We start from the raw sequence: 24,003 nt of genomic DNA on the forward strand, positions 1-24,003 counted from the left end.
ATTTCTCTATTGTGTTATATGATTGTACGTTTGTTTATGTGTAACTCTGTCTTTGTAACGGCTGTCTTCGTCGTCAGATGAAACAGAGAAGTCATCGTCGGAAAAGGTGGACCAATACGCAGCGGAGGATGTGTTCATATTCAATATTTAATTAATAGAAACACTTCAAACAAAACACGAAAATGAACGACAGCCTACAGTTCTGCTAGGTACAAAACTAAACAGAAAATACAATTACCCACAAAACCCAAAGGAAAAACATGCTCCTTATGTGTGACTCCCAATCAACAACAACGAACTACAGCTGTGCCTGATTGGGAGCCACACACGGCCCAAAACAAAGAAATACAAAAAACCTAGAAAAATAACATAGAACGCCCACCCAATGTAACACCCTGGCCTAACCAAAATAAAGAACAAAAAACCCCTCTCTATGGCCAGGGCGTTACAGTCTTGTTGTTTTTGTCGCACTGCTTTGCTTTATCTTGGCAAGGTCGCAGTTGTAAATGAGAACTTGTTCTCAACTGGCCTACCTGGTTAAATAAAGGTAAAATAAAAAAAATAAAAACCTGAGATTGTCCACGATACGGATTGAATCCAGCCCTGAAAGCTTTCAGACTCACATAATTAAGTACTTGGGATAATTATAAACAGAAATTCTTTATTTTCTTAAACAGAGCAAACTGGATGTAAATGTGTGCCAACCATTCAAGCTTGAACTATGAATGACACAGTGGTACTGCCCTCACCCTAATCTAAATAATTTAGAGCCTGCACACACACACAGACAGAGACACACACAGACAGAGATACACACACACACACACACTATTTTGTTGAAGTGTTTTATTTGGTAAATAAACCCTCTGCCATTTCTCACCCGCCCTTCTTTTCTCTCCATCCTTGATTTATTTCCCTTTACCCTCCTCTCATGGCCTTTCTCCACTCTTCCCTTATCTGGCCATTTCATCTGTCACCCTATCTATCTTTCCCTGGCTGCTCTTCTCCCTCCTCTCCGTATTCCATCACACATGCCTCATTGTTTCCACTACTACTACTTCCCCTCTTCGTCTTCATCTTCGTCTTCCTGTTCTTCCTCTTTCTTCGTCTTCTTTTTCTTTTTCTCTCCTCTCCTTTTCTCTCCTCTCTCTCTCATCCCTCCTCCTCCATGCAGGTGTAATGTCCAGGACTACATCTGGCATAAGGGTTCCCGCTGTGAGTCGGTGGTGACAGAGTTCCAGGTGCTGTGTCTGACCATCGGGGCGTCGGCCCTCATGGTGCTGCTGCTCTTCATGATCATCGTCTGCTTCGCCAAGAAGCTCCACGTGCTCAAGACCGAGAACAGCAAGCTGCGCAAACGCAGGTAAGCTTACAGCGTGGACCTGGGGAAACCTGCACAAATATAGGGGAGTTTATGGACCAGACAAAACCAGCTAGCACAAAGGTGTAAGAAAACCAGGAGAAACCAGGCAGTGCAACCATAGATCATAGAACCCATGGAAAACTGGCTGTGCAAACGCAGGTGAGCTTATGGACTAGAAAAACCAGGCAGCAGATAGACAGGTATTTCAGCTCTTGTATTCTCACAGCATATGTATGTGAAATAAAATAAAAATCACACTCACTATCAACAAAGCTTAGCATTTGTAGCACTTTTGAAAATGATCATATTTAGTATTCAAGAGAAGAGGCTGAGAGAGGGAGGCTGGACTGGAAAGAGGCGGATGGGGGATGGGTCACAAACAAGAAGAGGCGATAGACAGGACAGACAGAGGGGGAGAATTGGATGGATCAGATAAAGGGGGGAGGATATTAAATGAGCGAAGGAGACAATGAAGGAATGCGGAGGAGGAGGAGGGGGCGGAAAACACGATGACAAGATAGATGAGAGAGGAAACGCAGAAAGAGTGAAAAGATAAAGCAGAGAGAGAGAGTGAAAAAAAGGGAGGGATTGAGTTTGCATTGAAAGAGAACAGGATGAGGATAGCTAGAACGAGTGCAGTATGAGATGCGGCTGTGCCTTCGCTGGTCGTTTTGCCTAGCAACAGTGAAGTCATGTAGGAGGGTGGATGAGTGTGGATGCCTCCATCAGCAATGCACATTTCTTAGCTGAGGATGATGATGTTAGCATTATGATGATGATGAAGAAAAGTGCAGCAGTCAGTGCGGTGGATAGCGTGCTGATGGCTAGCGCGCGGTGCTAGCTGAAAATAGTGATGTCATTGCTGCTCTGGCTCCAGCTGAAAGTAGGGCAGTCTGATCAGGAGTGTATGAGAGGGGAGGGGAGGGGGAGACAAGGCAGGGGAGGTGAAGTTGACCTACATACAGCTGTGCGACCTGGGGGGGGGGGGGGTGTGCGTGTGCGTGTGCGTGTGCGTGTGTGTGTGTGTGTGTGTGTGCGCGCGCATGTATAGGGCACTGCTGATGAGGCTCATGTATACATGAGACACCCACCTCTCTCTCCCTCCATCTGCTGCAGATAATTGCAGTGGGCTGCACAGTGTATGTGCCACAGTCAAGATGGGGTCTGCTTCCCTGTCAGAGAGAGAGAGGCAGAGAGAAAGATGGAGCGAGAGAGTGATGGAGGGACAGGTGCTGGGGAAGGTGGAGAAAGAGAGAGGTCATGAATGGGATGATGGGGAGAAAGGGAAGGAAAAATAGTAGGGATTGAGGGAGGGAAAGAGAGAGAAAGCGAGAGGGGTGACAAGAGTGGCAGAAAGTGAATGGCAGAGGACAGAGAGAGAGAGATGCAGGTAACATTATCTTTGCAGAGAGGAGTGTGTGTGTGTTCTGGCTGAAGAGCCAGATTAAAACTGAGACATCCTGGCTTTAGTCCCTTTTCTCCTATGCCACGTCTCTCTCTCTCTCTCTCTCTCTCTCTCTCTCTCTCTCTCTCTCTCTCTCTCTCTCTGATTTATTGGCATGATATAACAATGTATATATTGCCAAAGCTTACTTTGGAGATTTCAATATTAACATAATTAAAATTATAATAGTCAATATTGTCAACTTCTTTCTGTCTCCCTATTTATTTATTTCTCTACTCCATCTCTCTAGCACACTCTCCCTCATCATTACTTGAGCTTTGTTTGGCCTGTCATATGAACTCTTTAAATATAAATATTGGCGCTGCATCTCAATCAGACAGTAGTGGGAACAGCTGGGGCTGTGCTGATGGGTCTAGTTCAGAGGATGTTTAACTATGGATATGATGAGGAGTGGGAGAGGAGGAGATCGAGAAGAGACAGAGAAACTGAGAGACTCTTTCCAGTTTCTGGAATAACACAAAATGACAAATGACTGTTTGGGAAGTCTGTTTTGGATATCAAGTTTCTCCAAGTTTTTAATTGGGTACACAAAGTGAATCACAGTGCTTCAATGGTAGGTCAATGGTGAGTCATTGTTGCCTGTTTGGAAAGTACCTCTCATTTTTGTTTTCGGTTGCAAAACATTTTGCTATACAGTGTGCCCTATTGAATGCAACCCAGGATTGGCTTTCAGTGGCAATAGCTATAGTCTAGTTTTGAGTCACAGCTGATTTGTTGCATCACAGAGGGAGTCTGTCTGTCTGTCTGTCTGTCTGTCTGTCTGTCTGTCTGTCTGTCTGTCTGTCTGTCTGTCTGTCTGTCTGTCTGTCTGTCTGTCTGTCTGTCATCTGCTAACTGAAGTCTTACACTATACTGTAACTAACACTGCTCTCTCTTGCTTTTTCTCTCCCTCCTTCCTCCTCTCCCCACCTCCTTTACCCCCGTTTTCACATATTTTCCCCTCGTCCTTGAATCCTGATTTTGCCCTCCCTATTCTCCGTTCATCTCTCTTTTTTCTCTTCTCGCCACCTCTCGCTGCATCCTCTTTTTCATTTTCCCCCTCCCCATCGACACTCTCCTTTTCCTCCACAATGTGACCCCTCCTACTTTCCTCCTCGTTTAATCCTTTTTTACCTGTTCTCCCCCCTCCCTTCCTCTCATCTCTGGTCCCCTCCCTGTCCTCCCTTCCTCTCGTCTCTGGTCCCCTCCCTGTCCTCCCTTCCTCTCGTCTCTGGTCCCCTCCCTGTCCTCCCTTCCTCTCGTCTCTGGTCCCCTCCCTGTCCTCCCTTCCTCTCGTCTCTGGTCCCCTCCCTTCCTCCCTTCCTCTCGTCTCTGGTCCCCTCCCTGTCCTCCCTTCCTCTCGTCTCTGGTCCCCTCCCTGTCCTCCCTTCCTCTCGTCTCTGGTCCCCTCCCTGTCCTCCCTTCCTCTCGTCTCTGGTCCCCTCCCTGTCCTCCCTTCCTCTCGTCTCTGGTCCCCTCCCTGTCCTCCCTTCCTCTCGTCTCTGGTCCCCTCCCTGTCCTCCCTTCCTCTCGTCTCTGGTCCCCTCCCTGTCCTCCCTTCCTCTCGTCTCTGGTCCCCTCCCTGTCCTCCCTTCCTCTCGTCTCTGGTCCCCTCCCTGTCCTCCCTTCCTCTCGTCTCTGGTCCCCTCCCTGTCCTCCTCCTCTTCCCAGCAGTAAGTACCGGCCTCCATCGGAGCAGCACAATGATAATTTCTCCCTGTCCACCATCGCTGAGGGCTCCCACCCAAATGTAAGGAAACTGTGCGACACCCCTCCTAACGTCCCTCATGCCCGTGCTTTGGCTTACTATGATAACATTATCTGTCAGGTAACGTGGTTCTCGTCTCTCTCTCACCCTTTTCTTCCTTCCCTCCTCCGCATGGGCTTGAGTGTCACCTCTCCGGGGTACAAGGCGGGTGTTACAGTGGGGGCGTTCTCTTTCGCTATGGGACAAGTCTACAGCCAGATAGGCAGGCGTAGTACTACTCCCGGTTACTGAGGCAACACTGTTACCATAGCAACAACGTGGCTGTAAAGTCTCTACTGTGTATTGCTTCGTTGGCAGTTATTGGTTGAGTTTTTTTGTTAGCTATTGATCCCACTTGAAGGTGACACAAACACACACATGCATGTACACACACTGCAGATGCGAAAGATGGAGCAAGGAAATACGTTTATTTTACCTATACATCTTCCTGACCCGGTGGTGTGGTCAGTTCTGCCTATCTGCCTAGGATAAGACTTGACCAAGAGAGAACTCCTATAGCCCTCACTGTAACCCCCTCCACCCCATCTATCCCTGATCTGCTCTCCCTTCGATCGGTATGTCACTGCATGCCTGCTCTATCGCTCACATGGTAGCCCCCCCTGGTGGCCATGTCAGCCACTGCAGCAGCCTGTCTGTCGCTCTGCCTCTGTATCTCTGTCTGTCTGTTTCACTCGTTTATCCTGACTTGGGCTGGATAGGTTGGAAAAGGGAAGAAGGGCTCTTGATTGGTCGATAATAGGGCTTTGGGGGGGCGATGAATCCGGGGGCATGAAATGTATTTCGTTTATGGGGTTATTATCAGGTTGATAGCGGATGGTGTGCGAGAGGTGTGCAAGGTGGGCGGGGCTATTAAGTCAGGATAAGCATCTGAGATGCAACGTCTCCCTGCTGCCTGTAGGTGGCGGGGGAGAGTATAGACCTAGATGCACAACAAACGGAAGCATGGGGTAGCATAGCGCTAACATGGTCATAGCAGCATGAGTAGAAGTAGTGCTACGACATAAGATGTGATGCCACTTTCTAACAACTCATCAAATAGTTCTGGTCATTATACTTGGTAGAACCACAAGCAAATTGCTTCACTTAGCTTTCTTTTGCTCGTTTTTTTGTTTGTTTGTAGATGCAGTGTTATTCTTCCTTCTGGGTAATTGCGATAATGTTTCTGTAAATATAATATAGTGACAACTTGGGGGGCATCATATTGCAGTGGTTCATACCATGATACAGAACACTACTAACCGTAACCACAACCCAATACCATCCACAACCAAATAAAACACCATATAACACCCTCATCTTCCAGACATCTTCTAATCACTGAAACAGGATCGCTCTGCTCTTTGAGTCTCAACCTGGATTTGCAGCTTAGCTCTACAGCTCTAAGTCAATGTATTAGTACATCTATCTATCCATAGGAGTCAATATAGAGCACCAGTATACAGTATCTGGAAAAAAGGTCCATTAAAATACTATGTAGATTCATCTGCAGAGAACAGCCAACACCATAGAGACATACTTCTTACTAAAAAAGCTCAGAAAACATAAACTAATATTGTGAATAACCAATACCTCAAATCCCTCCATCTAGTTCATGAACTAAAACCCCTGTGTTTCTATGTCAACACGGTACCCTCAGAAAAGTTTAATCCAACATTTACTATGGTAATGTCAAGGCCACAAAGCACCATAGTTACTGAGACAAATCCTTCAGTGTCCTTATATGGGCAAGACAGTCTCTACCTCTCAATGTGAGCTGGGAATATCAGCTATCATCCTTAAGAAGTTCCCCTTACTAGGTCTCTCTCTCTTCTCTTCTCTTCTCTTCTCTTCTCTTCTCTTCTCTTCTCTTCTCTTCTCTTCTCTTCTCTTCTCTTCTCTCTCTGAGGATGTTATGTATATAACCCTCTTCCCCCCCTTCAGAAAACCATGAGCAGATACACCTGGGAGTGTAAGACCAAAGAGGAGCCCGACAGTGAGGTAAGATAAACCCCCTCAGATGGCCCGTCCCCCTCTCCCTTAAACGGCTCTCATTGTACTGTGACCCTGTCAGTCACCCTCTCTCAACTCAACGGCCCAATCCACGGCCCCAAACTTGGCTAGTCAGAACCTAGTGCTGTTATTTCTAAGTGCTGATCTAAAGTCAGTTTATAAGTTAAGTTAGCCATTACCTCTTAATGGATCATTTCCGGATTCGAGTAAATGCTGATTTTAGACATGATCCATATCTTTACATATTGTGGGCTCTTAAAATAACAACAACGAAATAAACATCATTTAAAATATGAAATGTACAGTCTTTTATCTAGGTTAAATGGCACAGAGATAAACATTGTAGCAGTCCAGTAGCAGTACGATTCTGTCCTTGAAGTGTCCTTCAGAAAGGGGATATCGACCCTTCCCACATGAGTTCTTTGCAGAAGAGAAAACACTGCAGTAAACTGAAACCAGAGAAATCTCTCTTCAGATAAACACACGGTCAGAAACTGTACACACTCCAACATGCATAAAACACTATAATATATACAGAAACACAGATAATACAACTAGAAAGTGAAATATTGTTGTAGGGAGAATAGTTTCTTTATTTTCAGCATTACATGGACTGAGTACAGTGGATTGTATCCGTTTACCCTTAATCTCCTATCAACATTAATACCTGTCCTTTTATGGACCATGCTGGTTCACAGTATATATTTAACTATGGCTTGTGTCAATTCCATTCTAACTCAGTCAACTGACAAAATTATAAAGATGATAAGTAAAAGTCTATATTTAGAGTAATTAATACATGTATATGTCCATGTGCTCTGTATTGATTGAATTAAAATGGAATTGATAAAGTGATTATTATAGGATTGTACTGATACATAGTGACATGTTTTCATAATACTGACATGTCCTTGTAATGTTGACATGCCAGTCCTGTGCTGTGGTTAAAAGTCCCGGGATGTACAGTACCGGTGTTCCTATTGTCCAGTCCTGCCCCGTAGGCTGTGCTTTGCTGTGCTGTGCTGAGCCATACTGTACTGTGCTGTGCCAGTGAAGAGCATTGAGGCTCTCTATCTGTAACAAATCGTTTGACTCAGTCCTGTCCCACCCTCTTCGTGTCCTTCCTCCACTACGCGCCACACACACACACACACACACACACACACACACACACACACACACACACACACACACACACACACACACACACACACACACACACACACACACACACACACACACACAAAGCAGGAAGGATACAAAGATCTGTCATGTTTCATCTTCATCTCAACACCTCGTATATCTCTGTTCCAAAAAGTCCCCGTAAAGTCCCTCTCACCCTCGTTCCCCAATACAATGAAAAACAACAGCAAACAAACAAACACATTTTCCAGTTTCACGCTGACGGAAGGAAAGATGGCCCCTATCCTGTAACCATGGAAGTGACGTATCCCCACGTCCTGCCCGAAGTTACTATCTAGGCCATCAGCCAATGGGTAAATGCTCTCGCCATCCCTTTTGTGTGCCATTGAATAACAAGCATTCAGCTCTGTTTCGTAATGGCACAGCCCTCAGGGTCTGCAGTGTGTGTGCGTTCGCGTGCGTGTGCCTGTGTGTGTGTGCGTGCGTGTGTGTGTGCTTGCGCGTGTGTGTGTGTGTGTGTGTGTGTGTGTGTGCGTGCACATGTGTGTATATGCGTGTGTGTTTGTATGTGTGTATGCATGTGTGTGTCTGTCAGTCAGCCTGAGCACAGACAGACACTTCAACCTCTACACAGCAGGGTCGATGAAGCTATGCAATATTAATGAGGATAACAGGCTAGGAAAATCAGGTTCAAATGAATGCCAATCCATTCTTGTTCTTGACCTTAATTAAATGCAGCCAAAAGGATGAATTGAAGTGAAACAGAGTTGTCTCCTAATGCGTTGTTTTTCCAGCCCCAGCTGTACTCTAGGTATGTATGAAGGTGGTTCCACAGACAATGTGTTTAATGCCAATGAGGGCACGACTCATTGTGTTTTAATTGGGACAGTAGCGAGGTGAAGGGGGCTGGATGAGTGATGGGGGGGGTCTTGCATGTGGATGTGCATGCGCTTCCCGGTTGGCCAGGATGGGGTGCTTGTTGGTGGGTTATGAAGGGTGGGAGGGGGGTCGCTCATACAGTTCTTCAATCACCTCTATGTCCCTTCAACCAAAACAAATGTGCAAAGAGAGCATGATGTTGAAACAATTGGATAGCCACGGCCAATGTACAATGGGTCTTTTTTACGGTTAGCTGACTCACAGCTCTCTTCCATTGACGGATAGTCAGGTAGTGTGAGGATAATATGGGATTTTGGGATATTTATATCCAAACAATATATTAAATGGGATTACAGAGAGGGATGGAGGGGTGGTAAGAGGTGGAGTTAGAGGCTCTAGTATTTGGAGATGTTAGAATGCTATTTCAGATATTCTCATCTCTTTTAGGGGAATGACAATATGCAATAGCAGTGGTCTGTCTATAAGGGGCTATAAATTGATTGGTTGAAGGCCATCTATTGGCCGATGTTGTGACAGTCCCAATAACAGGATGCAACAAAAGATCACATGGTAGACTAGTGGGAGGGTTTGGTTTATAACAGTTTTGGGGCGGTCTGACTGGGTGGGCCTAACAGTGTTTTCTCCTCCCTCCGTCCATCTGTCCGTCCGTCCCTGGCAGGATGATCCTAATACCCAGAACAAGCTGGAGGACCCCGTGAAGGCCCCGGTGCCCAAGGAGGACGACTCCCTGAACATCCACAACTCCCTGACCCCCAAACACGAGAACCACAAGGTACTGGGCGAGGAGAACTCCTCGGAGGTAAACTCACTGCAGAACAACATGATGTAGAAGCCTGGGTCGGGATGAGAGCTCCAGTCCTGCTCTCTATCTCAGCCACCACGCCTACAACTGCTACCACCAGCCAACCACCGTCTACAACACGGCAACACTGCCACCAAGCGGCCCACGCCGCTGAAAAAAAAAAACACACCACCCCTGCTGAAACTCCCCCCTGACCTGCCACCGCCTATAGCGACCCCTTACGCCCAATCACGCCCCCTGCCTGCCCTGCCCCTTCGTTGCTGTCACTCTGCTCCCTCTTACCCCCTGCCCGCACGCACATACACACACTAGAACACACAAACCGACACACCAGAACACACAAACACACACATATATGTACATACACACACTCACATATACACTCATATTCCCCTGCCTGCATTGGTGTATTTTGTAAAAAGAAAAAAAATCATATGAAGTTTAAAAAAAGAAGTTAAACATTGTAAAAAATATAAAAGTTACTGAGAGGTTTCAATGTTTGTCTGACTAATTAAGTGAGTATGTATAAATATATGAAAAAAATGCTTGGATTGATATAAAAGAAACAACACAATGTGTCTTCGTTTTCATTGATGTGATTTCTAATCCTTTGATGTACTTGTTTTATTTTGTACTTTTTTGGGAATACAGACTTCAAAACAGAGAACAAAATCTGAGTTGTTGAAATAAACCTTTTTAACATGACACCTTTGTCCCTGTGTTTTCCTGAACAATACTGTCCCTTTCCCTCTCAAACTCTTGCATGGCTTATTACATCTTGGTAGCGCCTTAGGTTGCACACACACACACACACACACACACACACACACACACACACACACACACACACACACACACACACACACACACACACACACACACACACACACACAGCTTGCATGGATCCTGTAGTTTGCTTTCTCACAGAACTGCAGCTGACACCAAACGAAAACTCTTCTCTCACCACTCATGCCAGAAAGGGCCTTATTCAGAAGGCCAAACACACAAATAACTATCTTTCTTTCTTACACACACACGCGCACACACACACACCCTCTGTTACATTCCCCGTTCACACATCATTTTTCATACCGGACAGCATTCTCAATGAGTCTCAAAGGAGGCCTCTCCGATGCCATGCCTTTGTCAGAGTGATCATTGAGAGAGTTCTAGACTGATTGGACAGAGTCTGTTATTCTAGGGCCCTTCTCAGGCTGCGGGACCTTTGGTTGGGTGGATGGGGGATGGAGGACCCCTTTCCCATCAATAGGGACAGAGAAATATTCAAACCACTACAGAGGAAAAGTTTGGCTATGGGAATGAACAGCAGGCAAGCAGCTACAACAGCATTTAACACATTCTCTCTATCTCTCCCTCAGTCTCCGTAATGTAAGAGAACACATAGCACTCGTGGTTCAAACGAGAAGACCTATTGGCTTTGCACCTTTCTCAGACAAAATTTGAACGGCTTTGCACAAACATACACATACACACACTGAAGAAGGTTAAAAGCTGAAACATTTGTGTGTCCTTGGACGGACAAAGAATATAAAATCAATCAACCAATAGCTCAACAACTTGCTCCTCAATTGTGCCTGGGTTCGAGCCTTGGTGTGAGACCAATCAGGAGAAAGTGGTACTAGCTAAGCAAGCAGCATGATGTCCGTTACATTAGGGATTGTTCTTTGGTATTTTAGCAGACCCAAGAACTCTCCAATGAACCTGTTATGTTTCTACCCTCATCTCTTTAATTTCCGCTTTATCTCCAATCAACACCAATGACACTTGAGGACTCAAGCAGAAAGCCTCCCTTCCCTGGGGGCCACTCTGAATTTGACTGTTTGTGTGTGTTTCTGTGTGAATGTGTGTGTGATTGTGTGTGTATGCATGCGTGTGTGTGTGTGTGTTCAGGCTTGTCTCTGGGAAGAGAGAGCACAGTGTCCATCACACCACAGGACAAGAGGTGATGGTGTGGTTGAGAGAGCTGGGCACTGAGATAGATGTCTATCTCTATTCCTCTAAAATCCGCTCGCCCTTTCTAAATGTATTTTTATACAGCCCCCCCACCCCTCCCTCTTTCCCTTTTGTTCCCTTTTGTTATTTTTATATCTCTTTTTCTGGCATCAACCTCTCCCCCTCTCTGTCTGGCTTATTCCCCCTCTCTCTCCAGAAAATGTTTCACATCGTTCCCCCAGTCCTCTCTCTCCTCTATCTCTCTCTCCACTCTCCTATCGCTCCTCTCCTCCCTGTTGCTGGAGGGTCTTTACAAATGCAGCCTAAGACAGAGGGGGCGCCGTTGCCATGGAAACCAATTCTGTCGCTTTGGTCCAAGCTTGAGAGGACCAACTCAATGACCTCACCATTTCTCTCTCTCTCTCTCTCTCTCTCTCTCTCTCTCTCTCTCTCTCTCTCTCTCTCTCTCTCTCTCTCTCTCTCTCTCTCTCTCTCTCTCTCTCTCTCTCTCTCTCTCTCTCTCTCTCTCTCTCTCTCTCTCTCTCTCTCTCTCTCTCTCTCACTCTCTCTCTCACCTCTCTCTCTCACTCTCTCTCTCACTCACTCACTCACACACACACAATTAGAACAGCCAGACTGTCGCGTTGTACTGAGACTCAGAAAATGATGTATAATAGATATATAAAATCAAGAATGCATTATGCAGATTTAATGTTTATCTAGGAAAACATGAATTGTTGACATTAAATACACTCTGATTCTACATAACCCCCTTACAATACTCCCTCTCTCTCTCTAGCTGACATTAACACCACTTTGTGTTCTTATAGCATTTTTACAACGTTCTGATGATGAATGCACTCCTGCTCACCTTTACCAAATCATTTATCTGGAGAGGAGAGAGGAAGGGCACACTTCAGGTAGGGAGAGAGGGGTAAGGCGGGAAGAGAGGGCACAAACAGTGCGTGTCAAGATTTTTCTCTGCCTCCCTAAGCCTGCTGGGATGTTGGATTCATCCGCACACTGCCATTGGCTGAGGATGTGGTGGAACGATGGTGTGTGAATTCCACAGGGAGCCTCAGGATTGGCCAACGCAAACACATATACACACAGACAAACATACATGCCCGCACGCACAGTCACGAGCGCACACATACACACATGAAAGCACACAAAATTGCACAGAGTCAAAGTATACACACGTTACCACACTGAGGTCAAATCCTACTCCCACTTTTCCCCAAAGAAAGGAGAGAGGGAAAAAATATACAATTATTCACACCACAGAGTGTGGCCTTTCTCTGATGTGTTATCCTGTGTAGAACAATGTACGGCTGCAATGGAGGTTGGGGGTAGAAGGAAAGGCTATATGTAAAGAGCTGGATGGTACAGGTAATTGACAAAATAAAGGAAATACTTGAGTAAATGAGGGATGCAAAGTAAATTGAAAGCAGGTGCTTCCACACAGGTGTGGTTCCTGAGTGAATTAAGAAATCCACATCCCATCATGCTTAGCGTTATGTATAAAACCCAATATGGGAGATTCTGGAGCAGCGCCTGAGACAGCGTTTTCCACCACCATCAATAAAACACCAAATGATGGAATTTCTTGTGGAATAATGCTGTCGCATCCCTCCAATAGAGTTCCAGACATTTATGGAATCTATACCAAGGCGCATTGAAGCTGTTCTGGTTTGTGGTGGCTCAACGCCCTATTAAGACACTTTATGTTGGTGTTTCAATTCTGTAGAAAACCGTTTTTAGGTAGAAGTAACCACACAGATGTGTGTCTATGAGCTGGGTGTGTGTGTGTGTGTGTGTGTGTGTGTGTGTGTGTGTGTGTGTAGGGTGGGATACATTACTTTCTAAATGTAATCCGTTACATTTATTAGTTACCTCCTGTCCAAAATTGTAATCAGTAACATAACTTTTGGATTTCCCAAACTCAGTAACATAATCAGATTACTTTCAGTTACTTTTGAATTACTTTCCTCTTAGGAGGCATTAGAAGAGAAAAAAGAATCCATCAAACACATTTTAGTGTGTTATCATAGTGGTCTCTGATTTGTGGTCAGACTCGCTCAGGTGGAACAAACTTAAACTTTCGCCGTTTTTCAATGTTGAATTGAATGTCATTGAGAAAACAGAAAGGTGTCATAATGTATTTTGTTCCGCAATCGTCCTTTCTGAATTTAAAAGTAATCCAAGAAGTAATCCTCTAGTTTTTCAAAAGTATCTGTAATCTGAGTACAATATATTGCTTGTAATGTAATGTAACTGATTACAGTTACAGTTTTTATTTGAAGAGATTACATGTACTGATTACATGTATTCAGATCCTACCCAACTCTGTACTGTATGTGTGTGTGTGTGTGTGTCTGTGCGCGTGTTCTTACAGGGCGAGGTGACCATCGAGATGGAGCTCTACCGTCCCAGAAACGCCAAGCCGAGGCCCCCCTGCAGTCCCCTGATCCACTATGACGTGTACCTCTACAAGGTGCCCAAAGCCCTGCCCAAAGCTCCTGTTGTCAACCGGATAGGGGCCAGGCCCAGGGGTAAGGTACTGAGGTGGGAGGATGACATGTACCCCTCTTCACACCCCTGTCCTATGTACAGCCCCCTAAGTACACAGTCCTTACCGACCATCGACGCCAGGGGTTATAGGGCACGATCACGGACAGCCAAGGTGTGCACTCCCTAAGCCCTGGGTCAAACATCGCCACACCTCTATCTATCACTGTATAGGAGTATACTGACAACTGAAACAGAGTGTTGCAATGTACTGGAACTGGAGAATGAAAGACTGTACTGACAAACAATGAAATATACTCATCTGGACAGAGTCATACTGAACTTTTTATCCATCATCAGTGGGTTTTTGGCGAGTTGCAAAACATAAAAGGTGGATTCTTCCATAACCGTGCAGCTGAAATATTAATCAAAAGTCTTGGTCTGTATTTCAATAGTCTAAAATGGCTTTCTCTTCTTTTCTCTTCTCCGTCTATTGCACTGATCTGGGAGAGTAAGCTATTTCAGACCATTAAGTTTACTGGTCGCCGTGATTTCAAACTACCTCACATCATCTGGTGGATACTATAGTTAGTTACATAACAGTGGCTGTAAATGCACTACAAACTTGAACACTGGCAAATGAATGTGACACAACTCAAGTGGGAAGTCTCAGACACATTGAGGATACTTGATTTTAAAACAAACAGTCACTCGAGCAGCTAGCTATTTCACCATGGATATACTGAACACATACAGTGCATTCGGAAAGTATTCAGACCCCTTTACTTTTTCCACATTTTGTTATGTTACAGCCTTATTAAAAATGGATAAAAGTTTTTTTTTCCTCATCATTCTGCACACAATACCCCATAATGACAAAGCGAAAACAGGTTTTTAGAAATGTTTGCAAATTTCTTACAAATAAAAAAATAGAAATACCTTATTTACATAAGTATTCAGACCCTTTGCTATGAGACTCAAAATAAATTGAGCTCAGGTGCATCCTGATCCATTGATCATCCAAAAACCAAGCCATGAGGTCAAAGGAATTGTCCGTAGAGCTCCAAGACAGGATTGTGTAGAGGCACAGATCTGGGGAAGGGTACCAACAAATGTCTGCAGCATTAAAGGTCCCCAAGAACACAGTGGCCTCCATCATTCTTAAATGGAAGAAGTTTGGAACCACCAAGACTCTTCCTAGAGCTGGCCACCCGGCCAAACTGAGCAATCGGGGGAGAAGGACCTTGGTCAGGGAGGTGACCAAGAACCTGATGCTCACTCTGACAGAGCTCCACAGTTCCTTTGTGGAGATGGGAGAACCTTCCAGAAGGACAACCATTTCTGCAGCACTCCACCAATCAGGCCTTTATGGTAGAATGGCCAGACGGAAGCCACTCCTCAGTAAAAGGCACATGACAACCCGCTTGGAGTTTGCCAAAAGTCACCTAAAGGACTCTCAGACGATGAGAAGCAAGATTCTCTGGTCTGATGAAACCAAAATTGAACTCTTTGGCCTGAATGCCAAGTGTCACGTCTGGAGGAAACCTGGCACCATCCCTACGGTGAAGCATGGTGGTGGCAGCATCATGCTGTGGGGATGTTTTTCAGTGACAGGGACTGGGAGAATAGTCAGGATCGAGGGAAAGATGAATGGAGCAATGTACAGAGAGCTCCTTGATGAAAACCTGCTCCAGAGTGCTCAGGGCCTCAGACTGGGGCGAAGGTTTACCTTCCAACAGGACAACGACCCTAAGCACACAGCCAAGACAACGCAGGAGTGACTTCGGGACAAGTCTCTGAATGTCCTTGAGTGGCCCAGCCAGAGCCCTGACTTGAACCCGATTGAACATCTCTGGAGAGACCTGAAAATAGCTGTGCAGCGAAACTCCCCATCCAACCTGAAAGAGCTTGAGAGGATCTGCAGAGAAAAATGGGAGGAACTCCCCAAATACAGGTGTGCCAAGCTTGTAGCATCATACCCAAGAAGATTTGAGGCTGTAAATCACTGCTAAAAGGTGCATCCACAAAGTACTGAGTAAAGGGTCTGAATACTTATGTAAATACTTATATTTTTATGATATAAACAAAATAATTGTTTCTATACAATAAAGTAAAATCATTTCTCTGTTAATATGAACTGTTTCTTGTGAGTTTCTGTGAGGCTATCTAAAGATTACTTTTCTATTGATAACCACAGGACCACAGAACGAAGACATACGGCATGGGAAGCACATGGAGCAGGGGATCACAGTTTCCCTGCTTCTTTCAGTTCATACAGTCTGTACTTGTGTCATCAAGCCCCAGTGGCCTAATGGATGAGGCACTTTCCTTCAAAGCCATGGATTGTGAGTTTGGATCAATCTGGGTGGTTAGTAGCAGAGTGGCGCACTGGAAGCGCACTGGGCCCATAACCCAGAGGTCGATGGATCAAAACCTTCCTCAGTTGTCTTTTTTTTTAAAAGGACATGAACATTTAATGGGCGGATCTTCCATGCTGACGTTCCCACAAGCTTCTTACGTTTGTGAGTTCAAACGATAGGTTTTGTATACGATCAAGATTCACAGAACTCAGCCTCCCCTGGCTCAGAGGGGTATACTACAAAGCAAGATCAATGAGTTACTCAGCTCAATATTCTGACATAACTTTATATTTTTTTGAAAGATAAGCTTGAAATGGCATGATGTAGTTGACTCCACAACCAAAAACACATATCTAAGTTTACATTTCTCAATGAACCAGAAAATATGTGGTTATTGTTGGTTGTTTCTCTTTAGTTAGCTGGCTAACTCATTGATGCTGCTTTGTAGTATACCCCTCAGGTGACCCCTCCCTGCCAAACACACAACCAGACATTGATTGATTGGAGACAGCTTGTGTCAATTACTGAACATTTCTTCGAATTTTATACATGCAGCGACATATGTGGCAATATGTGTAGAATTGCAGGAAATTAGCTTTAAAACAGCAACATTTTCTCTCAGCCTCATGGGAAAATGTTAGAATAGCATGCAATTATTTATAAAACTGCACGCCACTGGAGATAATCTTCATCAGCTTTTAGAGATTTGTTTCTTTCACTTTTTGTGATTTTTTTTGCATTCATGTAATCTAAAGGAGCACATAAAGCACATACAAGCTTCATAATTCCTAAAGGTCATAACTGACTGATATTATCTCATAGAACAAAAATTCTAAGATCTCCTAAACCTGTGTTAACCTCAGACCTTATTTTCAGCGTTTATCCCAAAACACCATTCTTTCTGCATTAATTTCCTCCATAAGAATGGCTGAACGAACCAGAGGTATGGCTTATTAGTGGTTGTTAGATTAACAAGCACCATGAACGCTTTTGTCCCAAACCCATTACAGTGTTTTAGGTGCCAAGCTTATGGTCATATTGTAGCAGTGTGTTGGAGGGAGTTTCCTAGATGTGAGAAGTGTGCAGGAGGGCATGAGACAAAGGAATGTGTATTTGCAGCCTGGTCTCATAGACTAGACATAACATAGTAAATGAAAATATGTAACACTCAAATTAGTATGATATGTTACGTTTGGTATGGTTTCATAAGACAGATAGTTACTTAAGGCAAAAACTAAAGTAGGGTGGTTGGTAGGGGAGGATGGGTAGGTGTGTAACGCAAACATCTAGCAACCAAAGTTCAAATCTCATCATGGACAACTTAGCATTTTAGCAACTTTTCAACTCCTTACTACTTTTTAGCTACTTTGCAACTACTTGTTAGCATGTTAGCTAACCCTTCCCCTAATCCTAAACCTTTTAGCTAACCCTTCCCTTAACCCGGGGTGGGCAACTCCGTCCTCAGGGCCCTGATTGGTGTCACACTTTTTCTCCATCCCTAGCAAACACAGCTGATTAATCAAATTGCATTCTAAACTGAAGATCATGATTAGGTGATTATTGGAGTCAGGTGTGTTAGCTGGGGCTGGGAAAAACTGTGACACCAATCAGGCCCCCAAGGACTGGAATTGCCCACCCCTGCCCTAACCCTTTAACCTAACTCATAAACTTAACCATAACCTTAACCTTAACCCTAACCCCTAGGCTAACTAACGTTAGCCACCTATCTAGAATTCATAAAATATCGTACTTTTTTGCAAATCATAACATAAGGTATGTTTTGCAAATTTGTAACATATTGTACGTTTTGCAAATTCGTAACATATCATATGAAATGAGTGATGAAATCCACAAATGAATACATACCATACGAGACGTAACATATACTAATGAAATGCTCTGAGACCAGGTTGCAGCATCGGTGGGAAAAGTTGTGTGTGTGTTACCTATAGGGAGGAGTACCCATGGTGCCGGAGATCAGAAGTGTCCGGTGATGGAAAGGCAGGTTGAGGTTGCCAGGATCAGAGTAGTACAGAAGGTGTCATATGCCGAGGCAGTGAAGAGAGTAGTAAAGGAAGATGGGTCCAGGGAGAGGGATCCTAAGAGGCTCCCTTTAAGTAGGCTGAGGCCAATAGAGATTGATAGGAATAACATGTGCTTCAGTAAGGTTGGATTCTTAGCATTCGTAGCCATGGTTGTCAACTGTACCTTAGAAATGGAACGTAAATCACAGAAAATAGATGTTGTGATGGCAGCTGCAGAGAAGTACTTGGGTGTATGAGATTTTACTGCAGAAGAGTTACAAGGTGTGTTGAACGATAGTGGCCCGTCCTCCGAAGCTGCCGGCCTGGTGTAGGATAAGATAGACCCAAGCAGTGGAAAAGTGCTGATGTTTTAATGGGTGTAAGGTTAGTTGGTCGGGCATTTTTAATTCCCTTTACCCCGTAAATTTCACTTATTTTTTTGTGTCACAAAGTGTAATAAATTCACACTCCAGAACAGTAGGCGGAAACACAGGGCTAGTGAAGAGGATTTGATTAATAGAGAGGCCGTGACCTGCGTCACAGTCCAGTACAATGGCGGTGTATGCACCTCTCGGTTGCCATCCGTCAATACAAATTTATAGAAGAAGAAGAATAACAAGCACGTGTATGGAGCAAATGCGTCAATTAAATGCATCCTTGATTCCTCCCTTGATATGTTCAAATGCAAATAGCGCTTCATATCTATAATCTATAATTGAGCACTGCTCAATTAATTACATTCCATGAGAGCAACATATATTTTAAAACATGATGTGTAAAATTTGTTTGTGAAATGTCGACACGGGGGAAATGCGTTGAACGAGGTCCAACGTTCAGAGAGACGAAAGAAGTGGAGAGCTGAAGGTTTTCCACCGCGACGAGAGTAGAACAGAGTTAAGTTTGGGGGTGTGGCCTGTGATCATGCTCTCAAAATGTTGGCGCCCGGAGAAGACACGTTTCTGAGGTGAGCAGGATTATGAGAGGGAGTTACGTCAGGATGCCACCGGGCCGCAAGCAAAGAGGTATATTGGGATAGGGACACAGAAAGGTGTATTCTGACGAAGAATGGAGGGGGAAAGAGGAAGAAGAGGTCGAAGAGAAATGAGGAAAGGAAAGGTTGAATTTGAAATTGAGGAAGATGGTGATAAAAATAGAGATGGGGTGTTGAACAGGAACAGGATTGATGTCAAGTGCCAGCAGAGTGAGCCGTGTGCCAGACCGAGTTCTGGAGGGGAAATGAAAGTGAATGAGGGTGAGTTAAGTGAGGTGGAAGGTGTAGTGAACAGCTCGGACCCGAGCCTGGCATCAATGGACATGAAAAGAAGAATCTGGTCCAGTAGGAGTGACATTTTTGGAGAAAGTGGGTCCTTGCCTTTTGGAGGATCCATTTGTGGTTTCTGGGTGGGTGGGAAAGGAGGTGGGTGCAGTTGAATCACTGAAGGTAACCTGTAGTAGACTTGTGATATTTCTTTGTGTTTCTTCTGACCAGAGGGAGTGAGCGCTCGGTGTCATGTAACTTGGTTCAAGATCTATTTCTTGCTTTGCTCTTAGGAACAAGGCACAATTGAAATGAGTGATTTCTGGGGTAGCGTTAAGTGTGGAGGTGGAGCAATTGAAGCTGAAGATTCATGGTGTTTGTGATGCCCGCCGTTTGCTGTGACGCAGACCCAGTGGTGAGCGCGGTGAAACAGAGGAGTCACTGTCAGTCCTTCTGAGTTTTGAGTCATCTTAGGATATATCAGTTACCCTGTTAGAGCTTTGGTACAGAATCCACTGCGCTGTTTCAGGTGCACCGTTTATGGTCATGTCGCAGCAGTTTGTAGGACGGAGATTCCATGATGTAATAAGTGTGCAGGAGGGCATGGGATAGAGGATTGTGTATCATTTCGGTGGATGAAATTGTATGTGTCAACTGTAGGGCTGCTCATGGTTGAGGGATCCTGAGAGGATCCCTGTGAGTAGTAGATCTGTGCCACTACAGAGGGATAAGCCAACTAGTGTTATACAGTACCAGTCAAAAGTTTGGACACACGTACTCATTCAAGGGTTTTTTCTTTATTTTTACTATTTTCTACATTGTAGAATAATAGTGAAAACATCCAAACTATGAAATAACACATATGGAATCATGTAGTAACCAAACAGTGTTAAACAAATCAAAACATATTTCAAATTTGAGATTCTTCAAAGTAGCCACTCTTTGCCTTGATGACAACTTTGTACAATGCTTTTCTAACAGTCTTGAAGGAGTTCCTACATATGCTGAGCACTTGTTGGCTACTTATCCTACACTCCGCGGTCCAACTCACCCCAAACCATATCAATTGGGTTGAGGTTGGGTGATTGTGGAGGCCAGGTCATCTGATGCAGCACTCCATCACTCTCGCTCTTGGTCAAATAGTCCTTACACAGCCTGGAGGTGTGTTGGGTCATTGTGCCGTTAAAAACAAATTATAGTCCCACTAAGCGCAAAATGGGATGGCGTATTGCTGCAGAATGCTGTAGTAGCCATGCTGGTTAAGTGTGCCTTGAATTCGAAATAAATCACAGACAGTGTCACCAGCAAAGCACCCCCAAACCATCACACATCTTCCATGCTTCACGGTGGGAACCACACATGCGAAGATCATCCGTTCACCTAGTCTGCGTCTCACAAAGACACGGTGGTTGGAACCAAAAATATCAAATTTGGACTCCAGACCAAAGGACAAATTTCCACCGGTCTAAGGTCCATTGCTCATGTTTCTTAGCCCAAGCAAGTCCCTTCTTCTTATTGGTGTCCTTTAGTAGTGGTTTCTTTGCAGCAATTCCACCATGAAGGCCTGATTCATGCTGTCTCTGAACAGTTGATGTTGAGTTGTGTCTGTTACTTGAACTCTGTGAAGAATTTATTTGGGCTGGTAATTTATTTCTGAGACTGGTAACTCTAATGAACGTATACTCTGCAGCAGAGGTAACTCTGGGTCTTCCTTTCCTGTGGCGGTCCTCGTGAGAGCCAGTTTCATCATAGCGCTTGATTGTTTTTGCAACTGCACTTGAAGAAACATTCAGTTTTTAAACTTTTCCGCATTGACTGATCTATTCTTGAGTTAATTCGGGAAACGGCAACTCATTAAACAAAATTGTCCCGTGGTGCCCCAGATTACTACTTAATTAATTGTTATATGATTAATTTAATCGCGTAATAATTGAATGTGGTATGTAATTATTCAATGGATAGCCATCATCGCATTAATGGTAGTCACGACACGACTGTGGTGTCAGTAGACCAGTGTGGGGGACCCTGCAAAGGCCCCTTCCCAGAAACGACAGGTACTGGTCCCTGAAGGCATTCAAAATGCAGCTTGTGCATTCACTTTGTAATGGCTACAGTGGAAGGAAACAGGGTGCCAATTGTGTGGCACCATGGGGTGTGGACCCGAGCTGTTACTCATAATTTGAAAGCAGGCCACTCCCCGGTGAAGTTTGAAGGGCGCACGAGAGGGTGTGTGGTGTGCATCCAGAGTGGATGCAGGGCTAAGACTGGGAAATGTGTAAAAACCTCCTTTGGGTGTTCTATGTGTTCTGTGCCACTTTGCAGGATGGGGCTGTGCTTCCAGAAATACCATGACAGTATGAAATATACATTTGTCCTACAAGTCTTATAGGGAATTTGCTTTGTTTTAAAAACTGTGTTTTGTATTTTCTCTTTTCACTGAATTGCTGTCAAAGTAGGCTACTATTTCTTCATTGTGTCAGGCCTAGCATGTACTAAATATTATTGAGAGAGGTCTCTGAATAGTTGTTAGCATTTTTACATTGTTACAGAAGTAAATGTTTTTTGTCAATATGATAACTCTCAATAAGCATTTTGATTTTTTTTGCTCTGAATCTTTATCTAATACGTATTGCATTTACTGAATTGTTGTCAAAGTACTATTTTTTACATTTTGTGCCACTTTGCAGGATGGGGCAATGCTTCAAGAAGTTTCATGGCATGTTGTAGGCTAAATGCAAATAAACTTTTTCTCTGAACAGTAGTTGTGTTTTGCATCTTTTCTAATACTTGTTGCATTCACTGAATCGTTGCTAGGCTATTATTTCGACATTTTGTTTCAAACCTGGTCTGTACTAAATCTTATTGAGAGAGGTTATCTACATTTTGAAAGTCTATGATTGCATTTTTACATTGTAACAGAAGTAAGATACGCTGTCATTCAAATAGCCTACTTTTTGTGGGTTTTGAAATACTTCCTAAGTATTGTCTTCTGGTCACATTTTGGATAATATATTATACTTGGTACATTTTGAGTGAGTAATTTAGTCAAATTTACTACAATTTACAGTGCCTTCAGAAAGTATTCATACCCCTTGATTTCTTCCACATTTTGTTGTGTTACAGCCTGAATTGAGAATGAAATAAAATGTTTTTTTCCCTCGCCCATCTACCCACATTACCCAATCATGACAAAGTGAAAACATGTTAGAAATTGTAAAAAAAAACGTATTGAAAATGAAAAACCGAAATATCTAATTTACATAAGTATTCACACCCCTGACAATTGTAATGTATTTACTTTCAAAGTTCTTGACATTTTCCATATTGACTGACCTTCGTGTCTTAAAGTAATGATGGACTGTCATTTCCCTTTGCTTATTTGAGCTGTTCTTGCCATAATATGGACTTGGTCTTTTACCAAATAGGGCTATCTTCTGTATACCATACCTTGTCACACACAACTGATTGGCTCACACACATTAAAAAGGAAAGGAAAATTCCACAAATTAATGTTTAACAAGGCACACATTCCAGATGACTACCTCATGAAGCTGGTTGAGAGAATGCCAAGAGTGTGCAAAGCTGTCATCAAGTTAAAGGGTGGCTACTTTGAAGAATCTAAAATAAACAAATCAAAATATATGTTATAACACTTTTTTGGTTACTACATGACTCCATAGGTGTTATTTCATGGTTTTGATGTCTTCACTATTATTCTACAATGTAGAAATAGTAAAAAATAAAGAAAAACCCTTGAATGAGTAGGTGTGTCCAAACTTTTGAGTGGTACTGCATGCTTCAGTAAGGTTGACTTCTTAGCATTCATAGCAATGGTTATCAATTGTACTGCAGAAATAGAACATAAATCACAGAAAATAGATGTTGTAGTGGCAGCTGCAGAGAAGTATTTGGGCATACAAGATCTGATTTCAGAAGAGTTACAGCGGGTGTTGAGTGGTGGTGTCCCGTCTTCCCAGGCCGTTGGTATGGTGCAGGAACAGATAGGGTTTAAGTAGTGGAATGGGGTAGTGGGTTTTTAATGTGTATGGTTAGTTGTAAGTTTAAAAAAAATAATAATTGTATCACAAAGTATAAGGGATTTATATTATAGTTGAGTTGGGGGCGGTAATGCAACATATTGGATGCCACCCGCCGTTAAACTCCAAAGAAGAAGAAGGGGTCCATATGGAGATTGTGACAGCTGGCTAAATGGTGTCCCTTGAGAAGGCAAGAACAAGATGCATGTCAGAGAAGTGCATGATTATCATAAGGAGTCGTATACTTGGAATACGGAGGAGCAATGGAGGGAAAAGAGAGGCAGAGGAGGTCTAAGAGAGAGAGGGAGGAAGAGGGTGAGCTTCAGTGTGTTACAAATCGCTGGAAAAAGGGAGATGGTTTGTTAAAGTAGAATGGTAGAAAGTGTAAGTAGAGTGAGCTGAAGACAGGAGGAGAAATGGAAGTGAATGAGGTCGAAGTATTGGAGGTGGT

General features: G+C 43.9%; 1 protein-coding gene across 14 annotated transcripts in view; it reads left to right on the top strand.

Annotated features, from left to right (window-relative positions):
- The window catches only part of cspg5a (chondroitin sulfate proteoglycan 5a), a 47,766-nt gene extending 37,652 nt beyond the window's left edge, over positions 1 to 10,114 (top strand). Inside the window, exons 3-7 of one of the 14 annotated variants that reach the window (XM_045702884.1) lie at positions 1,175 to 1,363; positions 4,482 to 4,557; positions 6,496 to 6,552; positions 7,959 to 8,060; positions 9,266 to 9,466. In XM_045702884.1, the coding sequence (XP_045558840.1) occupies positions 1,175 to 1,363; positions 4,482 to 4,557; positions 6,496 to 6,552; positions 7,959 to 8,045 (409 nt within the window). In that variant the 3' untranslated portion in view covers positions 8,046 to 8,060; positions 9,266 to 9,466. Of the gene's footprint in view, positions 1 to 1,174; positions 1,364 to 4,478; positions 4,636 to 6,460; positions 6,553 to 7,958; positions 8,061 to 9,265 lie in introns of those variants that run through there. The other 13 variants (XM_045702875.1, XM_014162810.2, XM_045702886.1 and 10 more) reach the window with 13 other exon arrangements.
- Positions 10,115 to 24,003: the final 13,889 nt, after the last annotated feature.

Source organism: Salmo salar, chromosome ssa02 (genome assembly GCF_905237065.1).
Source record: "Salmo salar chromosome ssa02, Ssal_v3.1, whole genome shotgun sequence".
NCBI classification, from domain to species: Eukaryota; Metazoa; Chordata; class Actinopteri; order Salmoniformes; family Salmonidae; genus Salmo; species Salmo salar.